The 25,352-nt window shown below is 31.0% G+C and overlaps 1 protein-coding gene across 3 annotated transcripts in view; it reads left to right on the top strand.

Moving 5' to 3' along the window:
• The window catches only part of Dh31-R (Diuretic hormone 31 Receptor), a 289,250-nt gene that overhangs the window by 172,643 nt on the left and 91,255 nt on the right, over positions 1 to 25,352 (top strand). For all 3 annotated transcript variants that reach the window (XM_065513351.1, XM_065513352.1, XM_065513353.1), the window contains exons 5-6: positions 2,346 to 2,992; positions 8,076 to 8,186. In XM_065513351.1, coding sequence (XP_065369423.1) covers positions 2,752 to 2,992; positions 8,076 to 8,186 — 352 coding nt within the window. In that variant the 5' untranslated portion in view covers positions 2,346 to 2,751. The remainder of the gene's footprint in view (positions 1 to 2,345; positions 2,993 to 8,075; positions 8,187 to 25,352) is intronic.

Here is a 25,352-nt window from a genome sequence, read left to right as displayed (position 1 = left end):
TAATTTTTAGAAAATTATTTTAATAAATTTTTTGGAACATATGAAATGGTTGAAATTCGATTTTTAGATGAAGGAGAACAATTGTAGATCTTGGGAGCAAAATAGAATAAGTAAGAGTGTTATATTCGGTAATGCCGAATGATATTACTTGCAATATACATATTTAAAGTAAATAGCAAACCATTTCAGAAAAATATCAACTTTTTAGGGAAGTTGTCTCACATTTTGATCTATACCTTTGGTTCTACCATTTTGTCCATTTCAAATACAAAAAATATTTCTGATCAAAAAATACTGTTTGGGGAAATTGCATGTCATACACCCTATCGTGCCAAAAACAGACGGACAGACAGAGGGACATAGACCATAAAATATCTTATGGTTCTATATGTTACAAACGGAATGACAAAATCAATATGCCCCCATATTTTTGGTTGTGGGTATAAATAGATCTAAATTAGGCCCACCCTAGTATACATGTGTATTGCTACTCGTGTGCATGAATACAAAGTGTCTAAATATTAAATTAATTTAATATGATCGAACATGAACTTACTCATACGTTCTTCCTTTAGAAAATTGTGAATTGAATTTGAAACAAAAATTTGTTGTGTCTTTTTTTATTTTTTATTAAGGAAAACTGACAACGACCGTTTTTGACATCACAATCTGTAAAATGTCATTCAAATTTATTTGACAGTTTTGCGATGAGATTTTTTCTTCTCGTTTTACTTACACATAAATATTCATATTCAGATGTTCACACTACATTTTGCATAAAGGCAGAGCCTTTATGTCATGGTGGTTTTTAATTTTTGCTTTTGTATTGTGTTGTCTTTAAATAATATTGTTGTGCTTCATTGTAAATATAATGTATGGAAGTTATTTATGTGATAAATAATTTGAGATATTCATTATTGTGAGCGTCGGTTATTGATTTTACTCTACATTACAGTATACTCGTATCACACTGTAGTTTGACATTATTTACACAACAGTATGTAAACAGTTAATACATTGTAATATAGAATTATTAAGAGTACAACATTTACATGGAAGACGGGAGAATTTAATTGTACTAATTGTGGATCAAATATTCAAAAATTAAATTTATACGCGCTGAGTTTATTTAATACGAGTTCATTTAACGATGTCCATGCTTCCGTCCGTCTGGCTGGTCATCCCGAAAGATGACTAGGCAATTTAGTTGCGCAAATCAGTTTTTCATTTTCAAGAACATGAATGAAAAAACAAACCAACTTGTCGTTAACAAGCAAGTCTGTACTCAAATGATAAACTGACTGGGTGTTGCTTTCCTACACTATACATAGCGACATTTTCTAGATAAGTCTTGCAATATTTTAACGGAAATTTCTCGAATGTTCTATCTCCAGCAGCTTTTTAAATCTGCTTCATAGTTAGTGTTGCCATACTTAGCCCTTAGCGTCAAATTATCGTAAGCGACAAAACACAAATTTTACAGGAGAAGCTTTTTTTTGATTACACTGTCCAACAGCATTTTTGGAACAGAATAGCAACCTTATAATTCTTAAAGGGTATGTTGAGTAGATAATTTTTGTAGAATAAACTTATAGTCCAGCTGGTGTATTTTTTTTTTACAGTGGGTCAAATTTTTAATTTTTTGGTCGAAGGGATGGTGAAAAAAATGATATATGTAAGTTAATGTCTAAGAGAATTCTTATTGTCAGAGTTACATATATTGTGGAATTTTATGGAGATCATTTTCGTGGAAAATATTAACCCTCTAGCTCTTCTCTTTAGGGGTCAATTTGACCCTTTCTTAGAGAAAATCAAAAAAGTACTTTCAAAAAGGACATTTAAGGATTAAAATATTCTACGAAAATTTTTGACGGGAAGTTTCATTGGTAAATAAAACTCTTTACGCTTAATTAGCAAAATTACACGCCACCTTAAGAGAGGAGATAGCCGGTTAAGATCTTCCACAAAAATGATCCCCATAAAATTCCACAATATAAATCTGACAATAAGAATTCTCTCAGACATTTAGAGAACAATTTGTTGGACAGTATTATTTATATTATATATTTTCTTAAACCCTGTGTCCTCCTCTATTATCTCTCTCCACCAAGTAGTTTAAAATATTCAGATTTAAAACCTCCTTTTTATGATTGACCCCACTGTGTGATGGCTTTAGATTTAAACTGTTTTGAAATATTCATGCACACATCTAAATTTAACTCTTTAATTTTTGCTATTTTACTTATTGAGAAAATGAACCCTTACACATTTGCATACATATTATTTTATACCACATGTCCTTCATCATTATAAAACATATTTTCAATGTTCGTTTCCCTTTGCAGATTTCAATTTGGTCTAGAAACAATTTTGCTGTAATATTAGCCAGTTCATGGAAAATGCTTATGTATCTGAAAGCTTAAAGGAAACCCAAACTATAACAAAGTACAACAAGGACAACAACAAAAAAAACAAAGAAAATTGTAAATTAAATCCTTTCATTAACAAAACAAGCTTCAGCAAAGTAAACTCAGTAATATTTACTTATATTTTCATCCTTGCAAAACTAAAAAAAGAAAATTTGTACATTTTAAGTCTAACTAAATTATGGATGTTTACAAAAATGTGTTAAATGGTGCATGCTGAAACTACTTCTGTTTCCTGTAGTATCACAAGGACTTTATGAAAAATAGTTACAAAATATTAATTTAGTAAAATTCAGTTGAAAGAAAAAACAATAGTTTTTTTGTCATGTTAAATAGTGGCAGTAGCAGCAGCATGGATGCACTCACCACAACAACAACTACTACAACGGCAAGTTCCTTAATAACGACCAAAGCCACGAATGCAGTCACAGCATTAGCAGGAGTGGAAGAACAAACAGAAGTTAATGAAACCCCACCAGATCCTTTTGAAATTTTACGCAATGAGTGCTATGAACGTCTTAATCAAACTGCGACAGCTGCAACAACAGTGACAAGTACTGTGACAGGTAAAGTTTAAATTAAATTATAGAAAATTGTGTCCTCTTTAATTATTTTGGATCGAAATTATATACATAAGTAGAATAGTACTGACTTATCATAATAAAAATGTTGAATATTTTCACTACCAACATACATATTTGTTAAAAACATTCAAAATGTCATGAATTCCATGAAACAGAAAAACACAAGATATTGATCTTGGGTCTTCCGATTTTGACCATATTCAGTGATCACTTACCTTTTGTAGTCCATTCAACATCTTCATTTGTATACTCACCGACAACACGATGGGACTATATTCTGTTTGTCAGAGATGTGGTCAAATTTTGTCATTTTGACAATGTAGGTGCTTTTTTCTTCTTATTACCTCGAAACAAATAAAAACAATTTTGAATTTTTTTTCCAAAATCAAAAATTTGTTTGACTTTTTTTCTCAAAAGAAAACTTAGATACGAGTGGGATAAATATCAACATAAATATTTTGTAACTCAAGACATACAATTTTTGAATTTTTTGTTTTTGGCAAAATCGAACTTTTTTTTTCCAAAATGAGCACTTTCAAAAAAAAATCGATTTTGCAAAAAAAAATGTCAAAAATCGTATGTCTTGAGTTACCAAATATTTTGATGAATATCCCACTCGCATCCCACTAAGCGACCAAATAGGTCTTAAAGAAAAAGACTTAAGCTTTCTTTTGAGCAGAAAATTTTTATTTAAAAAAGGCCCATTTTGTCCAAAAAAAGTTAAACATTTTATGTCTTGAGTTACAAAATATTTATAGTGATAGTTATCCCACTAGCATACCATTCAGCGACAATAAACCTTTTAAAGCAATGGACTAGAGTATCCAAAACCGAAAACCGGTCAACCGGTTTTTTCATCTTTTTAAACTCGAACGGTTTCGGTTTTCGTTAACTTTTCGGTTTCTTGAGAAACCGGTTTTTGTAAGACGGTTAACCGGTTTTAATGAAATATATTTTCTAAAGCACATTTTTAAAAATATTGTTTTATTTTATAGAAAATTTTAGCATTTGACAATATTTCGTAAAAGATATGAAGTAATTGCATAAAGATAGAGCCTTAAGTATTCAAAAAATTTTACAAAAAAAAGTCTAAAATTTTATGTTTTCAGTTACAAAACATTTATTTTGATAGATATCCAACTAAGCGACCAAATAGTATTCAAGGAAAATATCTATGTTTGCTTTTGAGAAAAAAGGCCCATTTTGATTTCGGAAAAAAATATTAAAAAATTTTTATTTTTAATTTTTTTTCCAAAGATTTAAGAAATAGATATCTGAAATATTTGGGACACATTTTGCTAAGAACAATAGGTAATAAGTTACATGAATGAGAAAATGTAAAATTTTGACCCTCTAACTCTGAGAGTTCTCGACCAATCTTGTTGAAAAATTGTGTTTGAATTACTATCCAATGGAACTAACCTTGGTGCAAATTTCATCCCGATCGGAAGACATCGATTTCAAAAGTTGGTGCACTTGACATGAATTTCCCCCATATATATTAAAATAAATCGTTTTTTTGCATAAACAAGTAAGAAAGTATGGTCGGCCAAGCGCGACCATACAACCCTACACCAAGTAAATGAGTAAAAATATTATTCTTTTAAAATATCAATAATTTATATTCGTGAGTGATTTTCGGAAGTGGGCCTTATATAGGAGCTATGACCAATTATTTACCGATCACCATAAAATTAGGTCGTGTAATTTATGTCTATATTAAAGTTAACTATGTTGAATTTTGTGTGTTTACCAACATTTTTAAGCGATTTATGCACGTTAAAGTGATTTTCGGAAGCGGGTCTATATGGGAGCTATGACTAATTATGGACCGATCGTAACAAAATTTGGTGACATGAATTTTGTGTATATAGAACTTATTTGGAGCGGAATTTGTGTAGATACATATGGGGGATTTCATGTCAAGTGAACCAACTTTTGAAATCGATGTCTTCCGATCGGGATGAAATTTGCACCAAGGTTAGCTCTATTGGATAGTAACTCAGACACAATTTTTCAACAACATCGGTCGAGAACTCTCTGAGTTATAGGGGGTAAAATTTTGACAATTTGGTCAAACAGGGGTTTTTTCTTATCCATGTAACTTATTACCTATTGTTCTTAGCAAAATGTGTTCCAAATAGTATAGATAGCTATTTCTTCGATCTTTCGAAAAAAAATATTTAAAAAAAAAAATAAAAAATTTTTAATATTTTTTTTCCGAAATCAAAAACTTTTTTGACTTTTTTTTAAAATACGCTATTTTTTTTTTTCTTAAAATAAAGTTTAGATATTTTCCTTGAACATCTACTTGGTCGCTTAGTGGGATGCGAGTGGGATATCTATCAAAATAAATATTTTGTAACTCAAAACATAAAATTTTTGACTTTTTTTGCAAAATCAAAAACTTTGTTGACTTTTTTTTTTCCAAATAGACCCTTTTTTAATCTTTTTTTTTAGGTCAAACAAAAGCTTAGATATTATCCTTGAAGACCCTTTTGGTCGCTTAGTGGGATGCGAGTGGGATATCTATCAAAATAAATATTTTTTAACTCAAGACTTACAATTTTTGACTTTTTTTTTTGCAAAAAAAAATTAAAAAATTGTATGTCTTGCGTTACAAAATATTTATTTTGATAGATATCCCACTCGCATCCCACTAAGGGACTAAAATTATCTTAAAGGAATGGACCTAGGCTTTCTTTTGAGCAAAAAAAAAAATTAAAAAAGGGCCCATATTGGAAAAAAATTTTGATTTTGCAAAAAAAAATTAAAAAATTGTATGTCTTGCGTTACAAAATATTTATTTTGATAGATATCCTACTCGCATCCCACTAAGGGACTAAAAATATCTTAAAGGAATGGACCTAAGCTTTCTTTTGACTACAAAAAAAATTTTAAAAAAAGGGCCCATTTGGAAAAAAAATCGTATTTGCAAAAAAAAAAGTCAAAAATTGTAAGTCTTGAGTTAAAAAATATTTATTTTGATAGATATCCCACTCGCATCCCACTAAGCGACCAAAAGGGTCTTCAAGGATAATATCTAAGCTTTTGTTTGACCTAAAAAAAAAGATTAAAAAAGGGTCCATTTTGAAAAAAAAAAGTCAACAAAGTTTTTGATTTTGCAAAAAAAGTCAAAAATTTTATGTTTTGAGTTACAAAATATTTATTTTGATAGATATCCCACTCGCATCCCACTAAGCGACCAAGTAGGTGTTCAAGGAAAATATCTAAACTTTATTTTAAGAAAAAAAAAAAAAAATAGCGTATTTTAAAAAAAAGTCAAAAAAGTTTTTGATTTCGGAAAAAAAATATTAAAAATTTTTTATTTTTTTTTTTAAATATTTTTTTTCGAAAGATCGAAGAAATAGCTATCTATACTATTTGGAACACATTTTGCTAAGAACAATAGGTAATAAGTTACATGGATAAGAAAAAACCCCTGTTTGACCAAATTGTCAAAATTTTACCCCCTATAACTCAGAGAGTTCTCGACCGATGTTGTTGAAAAATTGTGTCTGAGTTACTATCCAATAGAGCTAACCTTGGTGCAAATTTCATCCCGATCGGAAGACATCGATTTCAAAAGTTGGTTCACTTGACATGAAATCCCCCATATATAAATTAAACATTTATGACCGATGAAGTCCAATTTCGGGAGGACATTTGTATGGGGGCTATGTGAAATAATGGACCGATTTCAGCCAGTTTCAATAGGCTCGGTCCTTGGGCCGAAAGAATAATATGTACCAAATTTGATCGAAATATCTTCAAAATTGCGACCTGTACTCTGCGCCAGCCAGCCGACCAGACGGACGGACGGACGGACATCGCTTAATCGACTACACCACCATAGTGGGGAGGGTATTATGCGTTTGTGCAGATGTTTGTAACGCCCAAAAATATTAGTCTAACAGCCACCTTAAAGTATACCGTTCGACTTAGAATCACTTTCTGAGTCGATTAAACGATGTCCGTCCGTCCGCCTGGTTGGCTGGCTGTCCATGTAAACCTTGTGCGCAGAGTACAGGTCGCAATTTTGAAGCTATTTCGATGAAATTTGGTACATATTATTTTTTCGGCCCAAGGACCAAGCCTATTGAAACTGGCTGAAATCGGTCCATTATTTCACCTCGCCCTCATATAAATGTCCTTCCGAAATTGGACTTTATCGGTCACAAATGTTTAATTTATAAATGTATCTCCACAAATTGCTCTCCAAATAAGTTTTATATATACAAAATTCATGTCACCAAATTTTGTTACGATCGGTCCATAATTAGTCATAGCTCCCATATAGACCCGCTTCCGAAAATCACTTTAACGTGCATAAATCGCTTAAAAATGTTGGTATACACACAAAATTCAACATAATTAACTTTCATATGGACATAAATCACAGGACCTAATTTCATGGTGATCGGTCCATAATTGGTCATAGCCCCCATATAAGGCCCACTTCCGAAAATCACTCAAAAATATAAATTATTGAAATTTTAAAAGAAAAATGTTTTTGCTCTTTTACTTAGTGAAGGGTATTATATGGTCGGACTTGACCGACGATACTTTCTTACTTGTTTTCTGTGAACACTGTCTTCTTAAAGTACTAAAAGAGTTTAAATTCGGATAAATAGCTTATGTACGATTTCATAGGCCATACGGGGAAAAACATGTCTTTGTATGATTCCGGTTTCCCTGGTCATGTCTTATGAAATTCATGATATACAGAATAATTATAACTATTTAATTTCACAATAAAATATTAAAAAATTGTTTATTACACTAAAGCTTTTTTCGCAATTGTTTCCTTTCAAGTCAATTCCAAGGATTTCAATAACCAGATTTTTTAAAAAAAAAATAATTAATATTGTCATTTACATTACATTTCTTGCAAAATTTGTTTCCCTTTTTGCGTCACCAAAGCTCTCTAGTATCCTTTTAGCAACGCTTTTGAGGAAAATTTCATTGTTTCTGCATTTTAATTATATAAACTTGTATTAATTTTGTGGTTTTTATAGAGTGTCCTTTACAATATATTGTGTTCTGTTTTTCTCCTTCCATTTAGATAAATTTTGTATGGGCACTTTTGATGGCTGGCTCTGTTGGCCGGACACTCCAGCTGGTACATCTGCTTATGAACGCTGTCCTGAATTTATAACTGGCTTTGATCCATTAAGTAAGTAGACCATTAAAATTAATACAACTATTTAGTATAACAACTTTGTAAAACAAGGATGTTGAACATGAAGCAAACTTGAGGCTATAAATTATGAGCACCACATCAAATGTAAAGGAAATTGTATTTTTGATGTAAAATATTTGATTGTTTTGGTTGGTTTTTGATTGGTTTCACAATTGAATTCATTTTGTTGGGCATTTAAAATAAATTTTTGCAGACGATTGTGTACTTTAAATATAAGTAATAAAAATATTTGTTTAATTTGTATATTAAAAATAAACTAGTAGGAACATACATACCTAGTTGGAAATTGCTTACGGATATGTTATAATATCCGATATATGAGAGCGTGAAGCACAAGTGTGAGTCTTAGTAGTTTTGATCATATATAATCACATAAATCCAATAGATTGTGGGTAGTTCTAAAAATCCTACGAATGGTCAGTACTACATTGTTTTAGAGGAATGAAACTATTACTGAAGTTCTTCAACAGATTTGAGTTTATAGATGGGCGGAAGATAAAAACCCAGCTGGTATAATAAAACCAAAAATTTACACCAAAGTATGAAAATGTTTCCGTTACTTAGAGCAAAATGTGCCTAATTTTTATAGATTACTGCAAGTATCATCAGACGAAAACAAGAGAGAAAGCTTTACCTCCTTTATCTAGATGGTGACGATTGTTGTCGATCACTTCCCTGGTGATAACTGTAGATTACGCTTAGTGAAGAAGTTTTGTATATATCCGAGATTTCCAGTCATTAGACCGCATTGGTCAATAACGCTGTGAATCATCCCTGTGATAGGAGACATGGGTTCTTTCCGGGTTTTAGAATCGGTATAACTCTACCGATAACTTCAGTTGTCAGGTATTCAACAGCCCGTACTTCAGGGTTTATCTATATTAGCATGAATACATTATCACATTGGAAAATTTGCGAACATCTCATCGTTTCGCATTGTCTCTCTAAGTGCTGAATAAAAAGCCGATAGCACGCAATCACCGTTTAGAGAGAGATTTAACTGAAGAACACAACTTGGCAACTGCTGAACACAAGTTTCAGTTCTTCTAATGATCATACCCAGGAATGGAAAATGAAAAATGTGTTCGGTATCCAAAATTATAATTTTCCGAACCTCACAGTACTAAAATTGAAATGAATAAATTTTAATTTATTTTCAAATTAGCGTAGTTTTGTTTTGCAAATCATCGGTAAAAAAAAATACTGTAATACTGTAGATGTTCTATAAAAAATATTGTTATACTGAAGATATAAGGTCCAACACCATTCGCCGCCTTAAGAAATATCGATGGAAGAGTACTTCTTCTTGAAAATGGGGCCAAAATAAATACGCACTTTGTTTGCGATTATTTTAACAACATGCTCACCATCGAATCCACGAGAAATGTGCGAAACTCATCCCGAAAGCTTAAGTGAAGACATACTCAAGCAATCACGCATAACTGATCCTAACCAGCAGTATTTAGACGATATTTTCAACCAAGCTCTACTGCTGATTAACAAAAAAGTCTTAGCTGACCTAGGAATGCCAGACATAAATAGTTTGCAAGACCGAGATCTGTTGTGAGAACAACACTTCGATGTGAAAACTCAAAAAACGTTTGGTCACTAAACAAAAAAATTCATACGAAAAAATTATGCAACGTCTAGCAAACGGAAATTGCGGACTTTCCTCGATGCTCCAGGAGGGACAGGCAAGACATTCCTCATCAATTTAATATTGGCGATGTTTCGAATGCTGAATTGGATTACACTCGCTGTGGCATCATCGGGAATTGCATCGACGTTATTGGATGGCGGACGAACTCAGCAAACTGCGGAATCACCAAATTGCAAAATCAGCAAAAACTCCGGCATGGCCACAATCCTTAAAACGTGCAAATTTCAATTGGGATGAATGTACAATGGCACATAAGAAATTGCTCAAATGGACCCTTTATGATTTTCGAGGATACGCTCTGAATCATCTTGCTGTGACTTCCGCCAAACTTTGCCCGTTATTCATCGACCAATGCTCGATCAACTGATCTGAACGAATGCTTAAAATCTTCATACCTTTGGAACCGAGTGGAGACCCTTCTGCCGAAACATTGTCAAAACAATTGTTGGGCATCGGAAATGCAAAAATTCCAATTGATCCCGCCACAAATGAGATTTCGTTCCCGCTGAACTTCTGCCAAATACAAAGGAATATTCAAGCCGTTGTCAACAAGGTATTCCCAAGTCTTACAACCAACTACACAAAATCGGATTTGCTGTGGGAACTTGCAATTTTGGCATCAAATGAAATGATGATGTCAACAAGCTCAATGAGCAAATTCAATTGAAACTGAAATTGAGATACAAAATGATTGACACAGCATTGAACGAGGAACAAGCCGCCAATTATCCTACTGAATTTGAATTGAATTCATTGAACTAGGTTGGATCGCCGATAATGTTTCTCCGCAACTTAAACGCGCCAAAATTATGCAGTGGAACAAGATTGTCCATCAAAAAATTTTCATCAAATTTAATTGAATCAACAATCATCGGCTGCAGATTCAAAGGGGAAGACGCACTGATTCCACGTATACCGATGATTTCCAATGACTTGCCATTTGAATTCAAGCGACTCCAGTTCCCGTTTCGTCTAGCCTTTGCTATAACCATTAACAAAGCACATGGCCAATCGTTGACTATTGCTGGGTTACATTTGGAAAATTCATGTTTTTTACACAGTCAATTGTATGTGGCTAGCACTAGAATTATATATTTTTACTCCAAATAAAAAAAATGAGAAACATTGTATATCCTCTGGCCTTAAGATGAATTCATTAATAACATATCCCATTTGCCGGAAATACATTCGTTTATTTTTTTTAAGAACATAGAGTGGCACTGTACTTATAGATATGTATCTACTACAACTTTGTCACGCGACAACCTCATCAACCATCATCTTGCTACTGGTAATAAGTATTTCGGATGCGAAGTCAAGTCTAAAGCACGGACTCCCGTGCATTAGTTTTGTCCGACAATGTATATTAAAGCCGATATCGAGATGCAATATAAAACAGATGTTTTCTAAGGGTCAGCAACGCGGTCCGGGTTCAGCTATTATCTATAAAAATAATGTTATGCGCAATATTTTCTATCTCAAATACTGTTATACACACGATTTTTTTATTGTAAATACTGCTTTTCACCTGATTTTTCATAGAATATATTGTAGTTACCTATAGCAGATTCAATAGGAATATGTAAATTAGTCTTTATACATAAAATATAGAAATTTTTTTTGTAAGTATGAAATGAGTCTCAGGAGTACTAAGGTACATTTCATTATGAAATAGTTTAAAAAAGTACGATCGTATCAATTTTCCCATCCTTGACCTAACCATTTTTTACGATTGACGTCATTTAGCCATCTGCCAATAAAACGATACAGTTCATCGTCAGTAGTGGTACTTCGGATGTCATCACGTTCGTTTGCGAGTTCTGCCTCTACTTCTACGGATAGTCGAGCTGTAAGAATTACGCATAGGTCGAGCCGTTCTCAACGTATCTTTGGTCAGGGTCTCTATGATACCTCAACATAATCAACTTCCCAGCCACCACTACAATGAAATGTAACAATTCCTTGGCTTGGACTTTGATGCAGAACGGATTAGTTACAACAACAACCTAAATCCCGATTTTCTAAAGTTGGCCTTGTATAGGTCCTATGCTCAATAAATAGCATCTGCACTATTTTGATTAACAGCAACGCTATTTTAAACAGTTTGTTGTAGTCGGGTTTTGCACAATGGATAAATTGTGTCAAAAATTGGCAATAAATTTGTAATTTCTAAGGGAACAGCCCGATTTTAAAAAGACTTCGCATGTTTTTTGAAGAGGTATATTAATTTAAGATGTCGGTTGACGGGATCACAAGTTTTTGTCTTATTTTTTCAAAAAATATTCCATGAATTTTTAAATTATATAAAACTGTTATATATTTAAAAAAAAGACACAGTTTTCTACACTTTCTAGAAGTGTAACAATTCCTTGGTAACGGATTAGTTACAACAACAACCTAAATCCCGATTTTCTAAAGTTGGCCTTGTATAGGTCCTATGCTCAATAAATAGAATCTGCACGATTTTGATTAACAGCAACGCTATTTTAAACAGTTTTTTGTAGTCGGGTTTACACAATGGATAAACTGTGTCAAAAATTGGCAATAAATTTATAAGGGAATTTCTAAGGGAAAAGCCCGATTTTAAAAAGACTTCGCATGGTTATTGAAGTGGTATATTGATTTAAGACCGTCGGTTAACGGGATCACAAGTGTTTGTCTTATTTTTTCAAAAAATATTCCATGCATTTTTAAATTATATAAAACTGTTATACATATATTTTAAAAAAGACACAGTTTTCTACACTTTCATATATAGCATGTCTAATTTATCAGTACCACTAATCTTTTTCGCTAGCGATAATAAACTTCAGTTCAAATTTCCTAGTTCCAGTCTAAACCGTTTTAAACTTTAACAATTTTTTAAAATTTTCGTTTTATTATCAACATAGCAGTCAGTTAAAACCAATATACAAAAAGTTTTGAATTAACCTGACTACACATGTGTTATTGTTTCCTACATTTGTGTCCCTTTAATGCTAATAACATTATTAAGACATTTTACCAAAAGCATTTCAAATTAAAGTTTTGTCATGAATTGTAATAAGTATTTGAAAAAGAATTTGTTAATAAATGTCAATTTTCTCTCTTCATAAAAATAGATCCAATTTGTTTGTTCCATTTGTTATGGTTTATTAACGAAATGTTATTTTGTCCTTTTTTTGCATTCTAATCATTACGGTTTCTGTTTATAACATGTTGTCCTGTGGTTTTTACTTTTCTTATGTGGCGCCACATGAGCTGGGGGTGACACAAGCGTCTTTTTGAGGTATTGGAAACATGGTGAAATATTTTTTGAAAGTTATACAAACGATATAAATTGCAAATAACCATAAGCCATATTTTTGGGTTGAATTTACAAAAAATTCTTGTTAAATTAAATTATGTTTTTTTAGTTACATTGTGGTGCTGTGTTTTAAACTCGACCCGGTTCTTGTAATATTCTCTTATTTTGGAAATTTCGTTGTTTATGTATAAATAAATACACATTTTACATACATTAAAGGCTTTTGGTTTTTCTAATTTTATTTACTTTTTTCACATCATCATAAATATGGTCTTACTAAAAGTAATGAATGTGATTTGAAACCACAGCAATTTTATTTACCAGCAAATTCTTGCATTTTGTTTTATTTATGGATGTAAAGGATAAAATGAGCTTTTACAGAAGTTTTAGTACCAGTTTCTGTAATATGAACTTTTAATTTAAGTGAATATTTTCTATGTGCTTGGTAAGAAAAATAAAACAACTTCCTCACCAGGCTTATGCGTTCGTGTTATGAAAAGTGGAAATTAATGATTTCATAGAAATGTTATTTTATCCACAAGCAAATAAGTTTGCCACTATCAAAAAAGATGGTGGTCTATTGATTTTGTCATTCTGTTTGTAAGACATTGAAATATTTGTCGCAGACCCATATTAAGACACCCATACTAAGACAATCTAGCCTTGTCTTTCCTTCCATAGTTTCGTCTGTCTCTTGAAAATACGATTGGGCCCAAGTGAAAGGATCTAGCTGGCTAAAATTTTCTAAAAATTCTATGCTAATTGATTTCACTTAGCCCTCATATAAATGGTCCCCTCAACATACGGAGTTCCCCGTGCTGAAAATGACTTGAACATTCAAGATTGGCTAATAATAATTAATATCGTGATGAAATTGGTCACATACAAGTTTAGTATGAACCTAAATCTATCTACCATATTTTGTGAGGATGGGACCATAATTAACCCCTTATATCAGAAAATTATTCAAGTCTCCATAGAAGGCCAAAATTACATATTGATGGTGGGTATACACAATTCGTCACAGACGAATTTATCACTCTTACTTGTTTAATTTTAATATAATATACAACGTATATTTAATAAAAAAGTACATAAAACTTAGAAATGTAATTTGTATGGAACTTTATACATTTAAGGGCTTGTTTCAAAAGAGCGCTTAAATTAGACTGTGAAGAAAACTGGTATTTGTGGATATTTGAACGACTATAGAGTCATACTATGTGTTAAATTAAAGATTAACTCAAGGCGTTAATCTTAAATTAAACGTACCATAAACCTCTTTTTAGATTTAATTCAAAAAGTAGGATTAATTAAAATTAATCACAAATGTCTTTGCGTCTTAAACGCATTTATCTTCATTTTTCAATATTAGCTGTCATAAGTAAATTCATGTGTACGTTTGGTAATCTTAGTATAAATAAATTGATTTAAACAATCCTCATCACGAAAAAGTTGTCGCAATGACAATGCAAAGTGGGGCAGAATCAAAATTTTTGGAAGATAAATCTGGTATTCCTAAACGGCTGATCCGATTTGGATAAAATTTGACGTGGGCGTAGCCAAGGATTATTCTAGTTTAAGTTATTCAAATGGACATGTAAAATTTTTAAACACGTGCCATTTTTTGTTTCCCATTCGATTTCAAAGATTTTTAAATTTTATATATTCTGATCAGCCGTTTAGAAATCCCAGATTTATTTCCAAAAAAATTTCATTCTGTCCCACTGTGCAGTGTTGTGTTACAGTTGTGTTAAATACAGAGTCAGAAAATTTAGAAAACCTATGACCATTTTAATTGTTGTATAAATTCTAACCCTCCGTTAGTCGCAATCATTTTCAATCGAGACTAGTCGCAATATATCAAATTGATATCAATAAAAGAAAGCGTGTTTTAAAATAATCTTTTCACTTTTTATTTCGAAAACATAAAAACAATATTAAATTCAAAGTATTTAAAAGAATAATACAAATGAGGGGCTTAATGCCCCAATTCTGTTAGACGAATTAGGACGAATTTTCTTCATTTCATATTTGAGTTATTATTTTTGAATTCTATAAATCAATAATGGTTGTTGTCTGTGATTATGGCAATTAATAACGTAAAATATTTGATTCAGTAAAATATTGTGGACGTTTTTAAATTTCAAAACAGACGAAAACAATTTTGTAGTCGTCTTGAGTATTTTGTAAATGTTTTCTTTTGTAGGTTTTGTTTCAACAACGGATAAAACTAATCCGTTGGAACTATTAGATTATCTATCTACATACATATCTCTCTATCAATCTACCTTTTTTTGTTGGACGTAGTGATAGCGCGCTATCAACTAGTGGTCCTACGATAACTCAACCAACTCCACCATGGGTATACTTCGGCATTTCATCAGGGCGGGTAGCTTAATTTCAGTATCATTCCTACGTCCTCCTTACATTCCTATCTAGCTATCAACTGTTCTCCCCAGAACCTAGCTCATATAGACGTCTATGAACTATGTATATTAAACACTCTAGGAAAGCTTTTTGAATGCTTATTACTTCACAGGCTAAATAATTATATTGATGAACTTGGGGCGCTTATCTCCGAAACAATATGGATTTCGTAAGGGAAGAAGTACGGATTATTTCCAAAAAAAGAAAAAGTAACATAAAATAATGGAATCGAGTAATTAAGGAGTGAGATCGAAAAATTCTTAACATACATATATGTTTATAAAAAAGAAACCACTAAACTTACAGCTTTAATTTTTTTTTTATTTGATTGAAATTATTATTACAATTTACAAAAAAAATTATTTTTATAGTTTTAATCACTAGTGATGAAATTTTGAACCTTTTTCGGAAACCCTTCCATTAACGTTTTTATAGTGCTTTCTGTCACTTTGCTCGAACATGTAGTCCATCTCCGTTTAAAATCTACCACACTTTTGGACACCTTTTTTGTACTCTTCAATTCTCTTTTAACAAGAGCCCAATATCTCTCCACTGGCCTTAGCTCCGGGCAGTTTGGAGGATTTGCCTCTCTTGGTACAAATACCACATTATTGTTCTTGTACCACTCAAGGGCTTGTTTGCCATAGTGACAGGATGCCAAGTCAGGCCAAAAATAAGTGGACACATTATGAAGTCTTATGAATGGAAGCAGCCTTTTTTGTAAACATTCCTTGATGTAAATTTCGGTATTTATAGAGCCCGTTGTAACAAATGAGTGGCTTCTTTTGCCGCAACTGCATATTGCTTGCCATACCAAGAACTTTCTGGGAAATTTTGTCTGCTTTTGGGTCCTAAACTTTTCTTCAACATTCCCTCGAGCATCAGCAACATAAAATTTTTGACCTGGAAGTTGCGAAAAATCTGCCAGAACATACGTTTCGTCATCCATTATGCAGCAAGAATATTTTTTTATAAAACTTGACTTCAATTTCCGTGCTCTGTTTTTGGCCTCTAAATTTTTAGTAGCGTTCCTGTCAGGAACTTTTTGAGCCTTGTATGTTTTTAAACCTGCATTAGCTTTAACTTTTCGTACCAAATAGTCCGAGCACTGAGCTAACCGGGCTGCTTTCCTACCGGATGTGTTGGGAGCTCTTTTGAAAATGCGTTCTATTTTTTTGGCTTTAGAAACATCATGTGGACCATTCCTTCTACCTGAACCAGGTTTTCTATCAACTGACAAGTTCTCCCGGTACTGTTTAATAACATTGGAAACAGTTTGAAGGCAGACCTTTGTATGCTTGGCCAACTTTTTGTAAGACCAAGTTGGGTTTTGTTGAAAATATTTAATAATTTCAGTACGCACTTTTTTCTGGTCACTCATTTTAATCAGATTAACAAAAAAATTAATATAATTGACATTACACATAATAACTGACATGTTTTTCAAAGGTAACTTGATCAAAAAAAAATTCAAATAATACTTGGGTTAAAAAATGTAATGAAAAACGTGTGTTAAGAATTTTTCGATCTCACTCCTTAATAATTGTTGATTTTTTATTATTTTTGGTACGTAAACTCATTAAAAATAACTGTATCTGAAAATAATATTGACGAATTTTCTGTATCTGATCATCTCATACCAATACGAACTTATGAATGTCCAATAAAACTTCACCAAAGTATGTTGGCCGAGCCGTGTAGTTACTACCACAACTTCCTCAAAAAAACAGCGTCAAATCAATAATTTTCCAGAAATTCAAGAACCTACAGGATCTTCGTTGCTATATACCACCAATTTACCATGAATGGTTTAAAGCACTTCCTCACTATAGAATGGAAGAAATTCCGGAAAGAATCGAAAGTCAAAGTGAGGATGAAGATGACCATGATGATGTCATGGAATCTGATTATGACGACTAAAAAATGTAACAAAGAACCATAAAAGCTTTTCTTAATAAAATGTTAATAAAAAATTGAGTCCATGTGGTTTTCTTATTATGTAATTTAGAAACTTTAAGAAAATTTAAAGCGCAAGGGGTATAAGTGCGACTTTCCTTACTTTTTAAAAGGTGGAAACGTAACAATATATTAATGGGACTCCAGAGAAAAATTACCATTGGTTTCGACCAACAATAACACTCCAGAGTCTCTTATCTCTCAGGTAAGCGATGTGAATTGGCCATCAAGATCATTCGATTGTAGAGATTATAGATGAGACTGTAGATAAGACAATTTGCGACAAATTACGATACTGTAGATGAGACTACAGGCGAGACTGTAGACGAGACTACAGATGATACTGTATACGAAACTATAGTATATATGATACTATAAAAGAAACTGTAGATAGAACTATATAAGAGGCTATAGACGAGATTACAGACGATGCGAAAGACTATAGACGAGGCTGTAGACGATACTATAGGCGGGACTTTAGAAGTGACTATGGACCAGCTTGTAGACTAGACTATAGTCTAGATGATATTATAAACGAAACTATATATAAAACTATAATATTAGAGTTGCAATAAATTGCTTGCCAACTAGTGTTGGCACTATGGTACTGTTAGTCCAAGAAATCCGTACATTCTTAAACTATATTAACTATAATATCAATAGACATTATTATTTCGTACTCTACAGTTTCTTTACTGTCACTTTCTTCTTAGGTTTTCATAAGGAGAATTAGAAAATTGTTTCATCCATTACACTTATGTATGGATCAGTTTGAGTATTGTATATTGAGAACCGAGAGCTCCTTGCGATATCGGCTTTCGACGTTTTATATAATATTAAAAATTGTTTATTACATACAAAACTCAATACCGATACCGCTTAACTTCATATATACCACTTAACTTCATGATACCGCTTAACTTCATATTGCAATAATATAGCTAAGAGTCCGCCAGACAAAAATTTGTTAAAATTTTTCCCCAAAAAGAGCTATTTCCTGAACTTTTTTTGAAAAAAATATAGGAAGAAAAAATTGGGTTTTTACTTTTTTTAGAATAATTTCCAGGGACTCCTAATTTTTCACTAACATTATTTGGCAAAGTTGTAACAACGGTAAATCTGAATAACATATCAATGCAATCTGAACACATCTAGACACTCTAAATAGCTCACAAAAAACAAGATTTTGGTTTTTTACTATTTTTTGACGCTAAAACAAAGTTTTGTTTTTTAAAAAAAGTATGTTCGAGTGTATAGATCTGTATTGCATTGCAATAACGAAGAATGGGCAAATAATTATCATACCATCTCACCCAATCTTGATCACGCAAGACTGGCTTGATGCAAGATATGAAAAAAATTTTTAAAGTGGGCAAGATTTGTGGAGCTTCTGAATTTTAAATATAAGCTTTTTATATAAGTTTTTGATATCGGTGGAAACCTTATGACTTGAAGATTAACATTTAGTGAAACGGATTAATTTTGTGTTTTTTCGGACGTCATTAAAAACTAAAAAGATTTTAAAGATTTAAAAGGTGATTTTCCATCAAGAAATATATAAACTTTGAATTAATGTAAAATTTGAACGGCTACAGACATCACAATAAAATTTGGAAGTACTATAGATCTAAATGTTCTTAAGTCAATTGCATTACTATTGTTGCCATTCTTTGTTTTCAAACACCAAAATTCCTAAAATGGGGAAAATGTGTTCCAAATATATAAAAAGATGCTTCAATGGACGAAATAATTTTGTCTTATTTTCTTTATAATTTTATCGCAAATATACGTCATATATAAAAAACAAATTTCGACCTTCCGCAGGCCCATCATATATAAAATACGAGCAAAATTTAAAAAAAAAATTAAACCTAAATATCCCTTGAACTAAAAGAGATAACCACAGATATAAGAATATGTTTTGTAGACCTTCTCAAGGACTATCTATATTTTAAATTTAAGCTCATTCCGATCATAAATGGATTTTTTTTTAAATATGTGACTTTAAGGGTCCACCCACTGATCCAAATTCCGAACACCTCAGCCGAATAATTAATACAGCACAACATAGAAGTTTGGAGTTGATCATACTATTTTAACAAAAAATCTTTGTTTAGCGTCCAAAAAGCGTCAAAACGAAAATTGTTAAGGTACAAAGTGATTTTTATGTGCTATTTAGAGTGACTAGACACGTTCAGAATGCATTGATATGTTCTTAAGAGTTGTTCAACTTTACCGTAGCTACAACTTTGCTAAATATTGTTAGTGAAAAATTAGGTGTCCCTGGAAGTTATTCTAAAAAAAGTAAAAAAAAAAATTTTCTTCCTATATTTTTTTTAAATAAAGTTCAAGAAAAAGCAATTTTTTGGGCAAAAATTTTAACAAAATTAGTTTGGCGGACTATTAGCTATATTATTGCCATATAAAGTTAAGCGGTATCACCAACTTTGAAATAGCTGTTCGCCAAAAATTGATGACACCATTTTTTGAGGGCCTACTGATTTTCAGAATTTTTGGGGGCCCATAAAAAAAATGTGTAATCTAATATTCAATAACGCACTAAACCTATATTCATTGTACTAAAAAGTCGTTCAACCTCTGCATTACATAAAGGAAGTACTAAAAAATGAAATACTAGATTAACCATGTCTGAAAATGGACACTGTTGGTTCTATATTTGTCCATTTGTAGGTTAAAATATTATGCCCCTGAGCCTTAATCTTCGCAATTTCATTAGCAGTTTAATTTTTCACTATCAATATGACATAATATATTTATTGAGTTTTATTATTTTAAGTGCATTATCAATATAGATATTGCGAAGAGTTGTCATATGGCCAATTTCATATCATCGTACGTGACATTTGTACGCCTATAGAGTGGAAAAGATTTTGCAAAAATAAGAGTATCTGAAAAATAATTTGGTCTTTATATTCCATTATTCAGAGGGTACTATATTTTAAAATAATAAAAAGTTCTTTCGAAATATTTCGAGCCAAATAAGGGTATATCGTATGTGGCAAAAAAAAAAACAATCTTTGGATGATTTTATAATAAATAAAATTTAATATCGTACGTGACAGATTTTTCTCTTATAATAAAACAATATATATTCTGTAAATATATGTATACAAAAACTAAAAAAAATTATAGAAAATATACATTTGGTTTCAATAAACTATTTTATAATAGCAAATAAACAATCAGAGTCAAATTCATTTCATACTATATGCTAATTGGGAGCTTAGTTTTAACCGAAATTTTAGTCTAAAACATGCCAATTAAATTAAGAAATTAAATATAATCAATTTAAACTATAATTTTTGTCTTTAAAATGTTGTAACATAATCTAAATACACATAATAATATTTTAGTATTTTCTTCTATTCAAATCATCTTCAAAAAAGATTCAGGGGTTTTTGGATTTTTAGTCGTGGAAGTCATTCTCGTGGAATTGCCCATATGGTAATCTTTGTTGCAATTGCTCAATTAGTTTAATTGACGACATTAAGATGGCTAAAATATTGATCTGATCGTTTTGTTTTAATATAAATTTAGTTCCATTTATATTATGCTGCACATTGTTTCAGCAACCTCATTTTTTTATTTTAGTTGAATATCTTAAAATTTAAAAGAATTTTGTAACAATTGATTTAATTTTCAGATCCAAATTGATTGGATGAAAAAAACAGTTGAATTATTTGTTAAATCTGCCAAGTTAATAGGAAAAATCTATTATAATCTCGGAGTCGATTTTTTCTATTTCATTTAAATTATCAACATATTTTGGTGTATTTTTCATTTTCAATAAACATAAAACTGCAAGAGGTATGTACATATATGCTCGTACATATAAATCAAACAGAAAATCAATAACTTGTCCAAAGTCACCAACATACACTAGCGCACATTTTTACATTCTCATACATACTTAAACATTAGGGTACCCTAAATGTCTGGAATACAATTGGAAATTTATGAAATATAAATGGAAATTTCTGAAATTCAATTAGAAAATTGCATATAAAATGTTCACAATTTTAGTTTTAGATAACGGAGAAAAATTTTAGATAGGGTGCCCTCCAACCCTATTTATTATACATGAACATTATTCTGCTCCAAAATTGCATGGGATTGAAGAGACTTTCAATTTATAAATACGGTGACTCCCGTTGAGACTTTTAGCCACCAGGGAGTGTAAGTGATCGGTCATTTGTCCACAACACAAATATTCATTAAGAGAGAAATAAAAACAATCATCTGTAGCTGGTTAGTGTTCAATAACAAGCCGATCACTGATTTAAAACAATGTTCCGCCAAATTGGAAGTTTTAAGAATGCTTACAAGGAAGTAAATACTTTTTACAGTCCTTTCAACAATCTCTGATTAATTATATTTCTACAAAAATTTCAATAATATAAATTGGTTGAAAATGTTATAGTTACAACCGATTCTTATTCTAATCTGTAAGTGGCCCAGGCAATTTGTTTTAAAAAATGCCAGTAAAAACTTCATGTATTTTGGGACACATTCTAAAACATAGTCCGTTTCCTTTGTAATTGGATATTAAAACAAGTAATAAAGTATGGTCGGTCAAGCGGGGTTATATGAGAGCTGTGACCAATTATGGGACGATGACCATGCAATTATGTCGTGTGATTTATGTCTATATTAAAGTAAACTATGTTGAATTTTGTGTGTATACTACCATTTTTAAATCGCTTAAACGTTAAAGTGATTTTCGGAAGCGGGTCTCTATGGGAACTATGACTAATTATGGACGGATCGTAACAAAATTTGGTGACATGAAATCGGTTTATTATTTCACCTAGCCCCCATACAAATGTCCGAAATTGGACTTTATTGGTCATAAATGTTTAATATATATATATGTATCTCCACAAATTCCGCTCCAAATGAGTTTTGTATATACAAAATTCATGTCACCAAATTTTGTTACGATCGGTCCATAATTAGTCATAATTCCCATATAGACCCGATTCCTAAAATCACTTTAACGTGCATAAGTCTCTTAAAAATGTTGGTATACACACAAAATTCACCATAAATAACTTTCATATAGACATAAATAACACGACCAAATTTCATGGTGATCGGTCCATAATTGGTCATAGCTCCCATATAAGGCCCACTTCCGAAAATCACTCAAAAATATAAATTATTGAAATTTTAAAAGAAAAATGTTTTTGCTCTTTTACTTAGTGTAGGGTATTATATGGTCGGGCTTGACCGACCATACTTTCTTACTTGTTTTTTTTAATTTTTTTTTTTGAAAAAAGTTTGTGCAAAAATTTGGATAGAAACTGCATTTTTGCATTTTTGGGACCAGACTAATGTACACTCTGCAACCTCTCATAGATTTAATAACAGAAATGTGGGCACCGTTACCATATCCATATGTATGAACGCGTATGTATTCATGTATGTATGAATGAGGTTTGGGTTTACATGGCTGTGTATTTGCTTTTAGGATATAAAACCAATTTATGCGGACTTATACATATATTTCGTTTAAAAAACTGCACAGAATTAAAAAAATGCAAAACCCTGCTAAATTCTCGTACCATTTAAAATACCAATTACGAATTTAATTTTCCTTTGTTCGGACATTTGCATTTGATGGACTAGTGGCCTAATTTGAAAGTTATAGCTGGATTTTTATTGAGCTTTTAAAGTGTAAAATGTTTATGTGTAAATGGTTAACTTATTTAACTATTTATTAACAAAATTAGCAGAATTACATTTCTAAATATAAATAAGTATAGCAAATGTAATTTCTTAAAGTACAATTAAAACTTATTTTAAACTACCTGTGTTTGAATCTATGAAATGAAGACTTTTGGATCATGACAGTATAGGTTCGACTCTACTACCCTAGGGTAGTAAAACCCTATACTCAGTTTGTCCATTTTGGTGACCGATTTTTTAATCAGTTTAACAAAATTTGGTTGGCGGACTATTAGTTATATTATTGCCATATACAGTTAAGCCGTATCACAAAGTCTGAATTGGCTGTTAACCAAAAACTGATGACACCTTTTTTAGAGGCCCCACAGATTTTCAAAAACTTTAGGGGCCCATAAAAAAAAATCGGTCACCAAAATGAACGAACTGAGTATAGTCGAACCTATACAGTCTTGATCGAGTGTTTTTTCACTGTTCACTGTTTCATTGGCTAATGGCGTTTCAGTTGACCAATTTAGACAACGAAAGTGGTACCGCTGATGCACAAAAACAAGTAAGAAAGTATAAAGTAAAATTTATTTCACATTTTTCTGTTTTCCTTTATTATATTAACAATTTTCGGTGTTGAGGGGGAAAATTTCCTGTCTCCCCATAGATATGCGCCTGCCCAACACTAAGTATATGAGCAAATTATTTTTCTTTTGAAATATAAATTATGGATCAATCGCTATGAAATCAGGCGATGTGGATACAATCTATATGAAACTTGTATTTGTTTATTTTTATTTAAGTTTCATTAAAGTGATTTTCATAAGTTGATCTTTTTGGGAATTGCGGGATTCGTGATTACAAATTTCAAAATTTGTTTTCATTTTTCTATTTTCAATAGAAATATCTATATAACTGTAAAATTTAATAAAAATTTAATTTCAAATTTGTATCTTTGCAAAAACTCAATAAAACGCATTTTTTGTCATGTTTCTCAAAAAAGTAATAAATGAGATTTTTTAGATTTTTGGCTGAATATCCATACCATGAGCGGTGTTATCGGGACCCTTTACAAATTAGTTAAGAACAAATTTGGCCATATAAAATTGGCTACTATATTTAGATATCGAATATGCGAACTGTGCATTTTTGCCCTAAATTTGAATTTTACATAAAAAGGCGTTTTTTCAAATTTGTTTTCATTTTGAATTTTTAATGTAATGACTGCTTTTCAAAAAGTATAAATTACTAATACATCTTCTTAGAAATTCTTTAGATATCTTAAAAAGAAAAAAAGTATTTTTTTATGTTAAATTCAAATGTATATAACTTTGGAGTCATAAAAATAAATAAAATTAGTTTTAATAAAATTATATAAAATATTTCATCCCAATACTTATATGAGGAAAATATTTTTTTTCCTTATTACACGATCGCAATTTTGTAGTTGCATACGCCGATACTTAAGCGTGATTAACTATTCTGGTTAATAATTTTTCTTGGATTAATGGTAAAAATTAAAATAAAATCTTAAAAAACAAGCGTTTGCTTAATTGAAATTAAAATCATACCAATTCCTTTTTAATTTTCATTCAGCCTATCCACAAAAGTCTTGAATTCGATTTTAAGTCCATAAAGTTGAATATTCTTTTAAATTTCGTACCACATAACAAATTTCAAATATAATTTAAACTGTTGTTTTATTATTTTAAATTAAGCGTTTTGTTTTGAACTTTTATGTACATTTTGATTTTTTAATTTTTTTGTAATTTCTTTTTTTATTTACATTCATTGAAAAATATTTTCATTTATTTGAATGTATGTGTTGGAAAAAGTTTTGAAAGCTTTTTTAAAATATTTCTTATGGTAAGAAAAAAACAAAAGTTATATTTTAAAACAAAATCGACTTTAACAAAAATTAAGTTTAAAATTTCTTTTATGGTGATTATTTTTAAAATACACAGAAAATAAATAGAATTAATTTTATTTATTCAACGAATTCGTTAATAGCAAGCAATGTTTAATGTTTAAAAATGTAATATAAGACGTAATTTGTAATGCACGTTCAAATCTTACTACTCGTTCGTTTATAAGAGTTAAAAAGTTCGCTATT

The sequence above is a fragment of the Calliphora vicina genome, chromosome 5 (assembly GCF_958450345.1).
Source record: "Calliphora vicina chromosome 5, idCalVici1.1, whole genome shotgun sequence".
NCBI lineage: Eukaryota > Metazoa > Arthropoda > Insecta > Diptera > Calliphoridae > Calliphora > Calliphora vicina.
The sequence above is the reverse complement of the archived record's forward strand: the minus strand, read 5'-3'. Positions and strand labels throughout refer to the sequence as shown.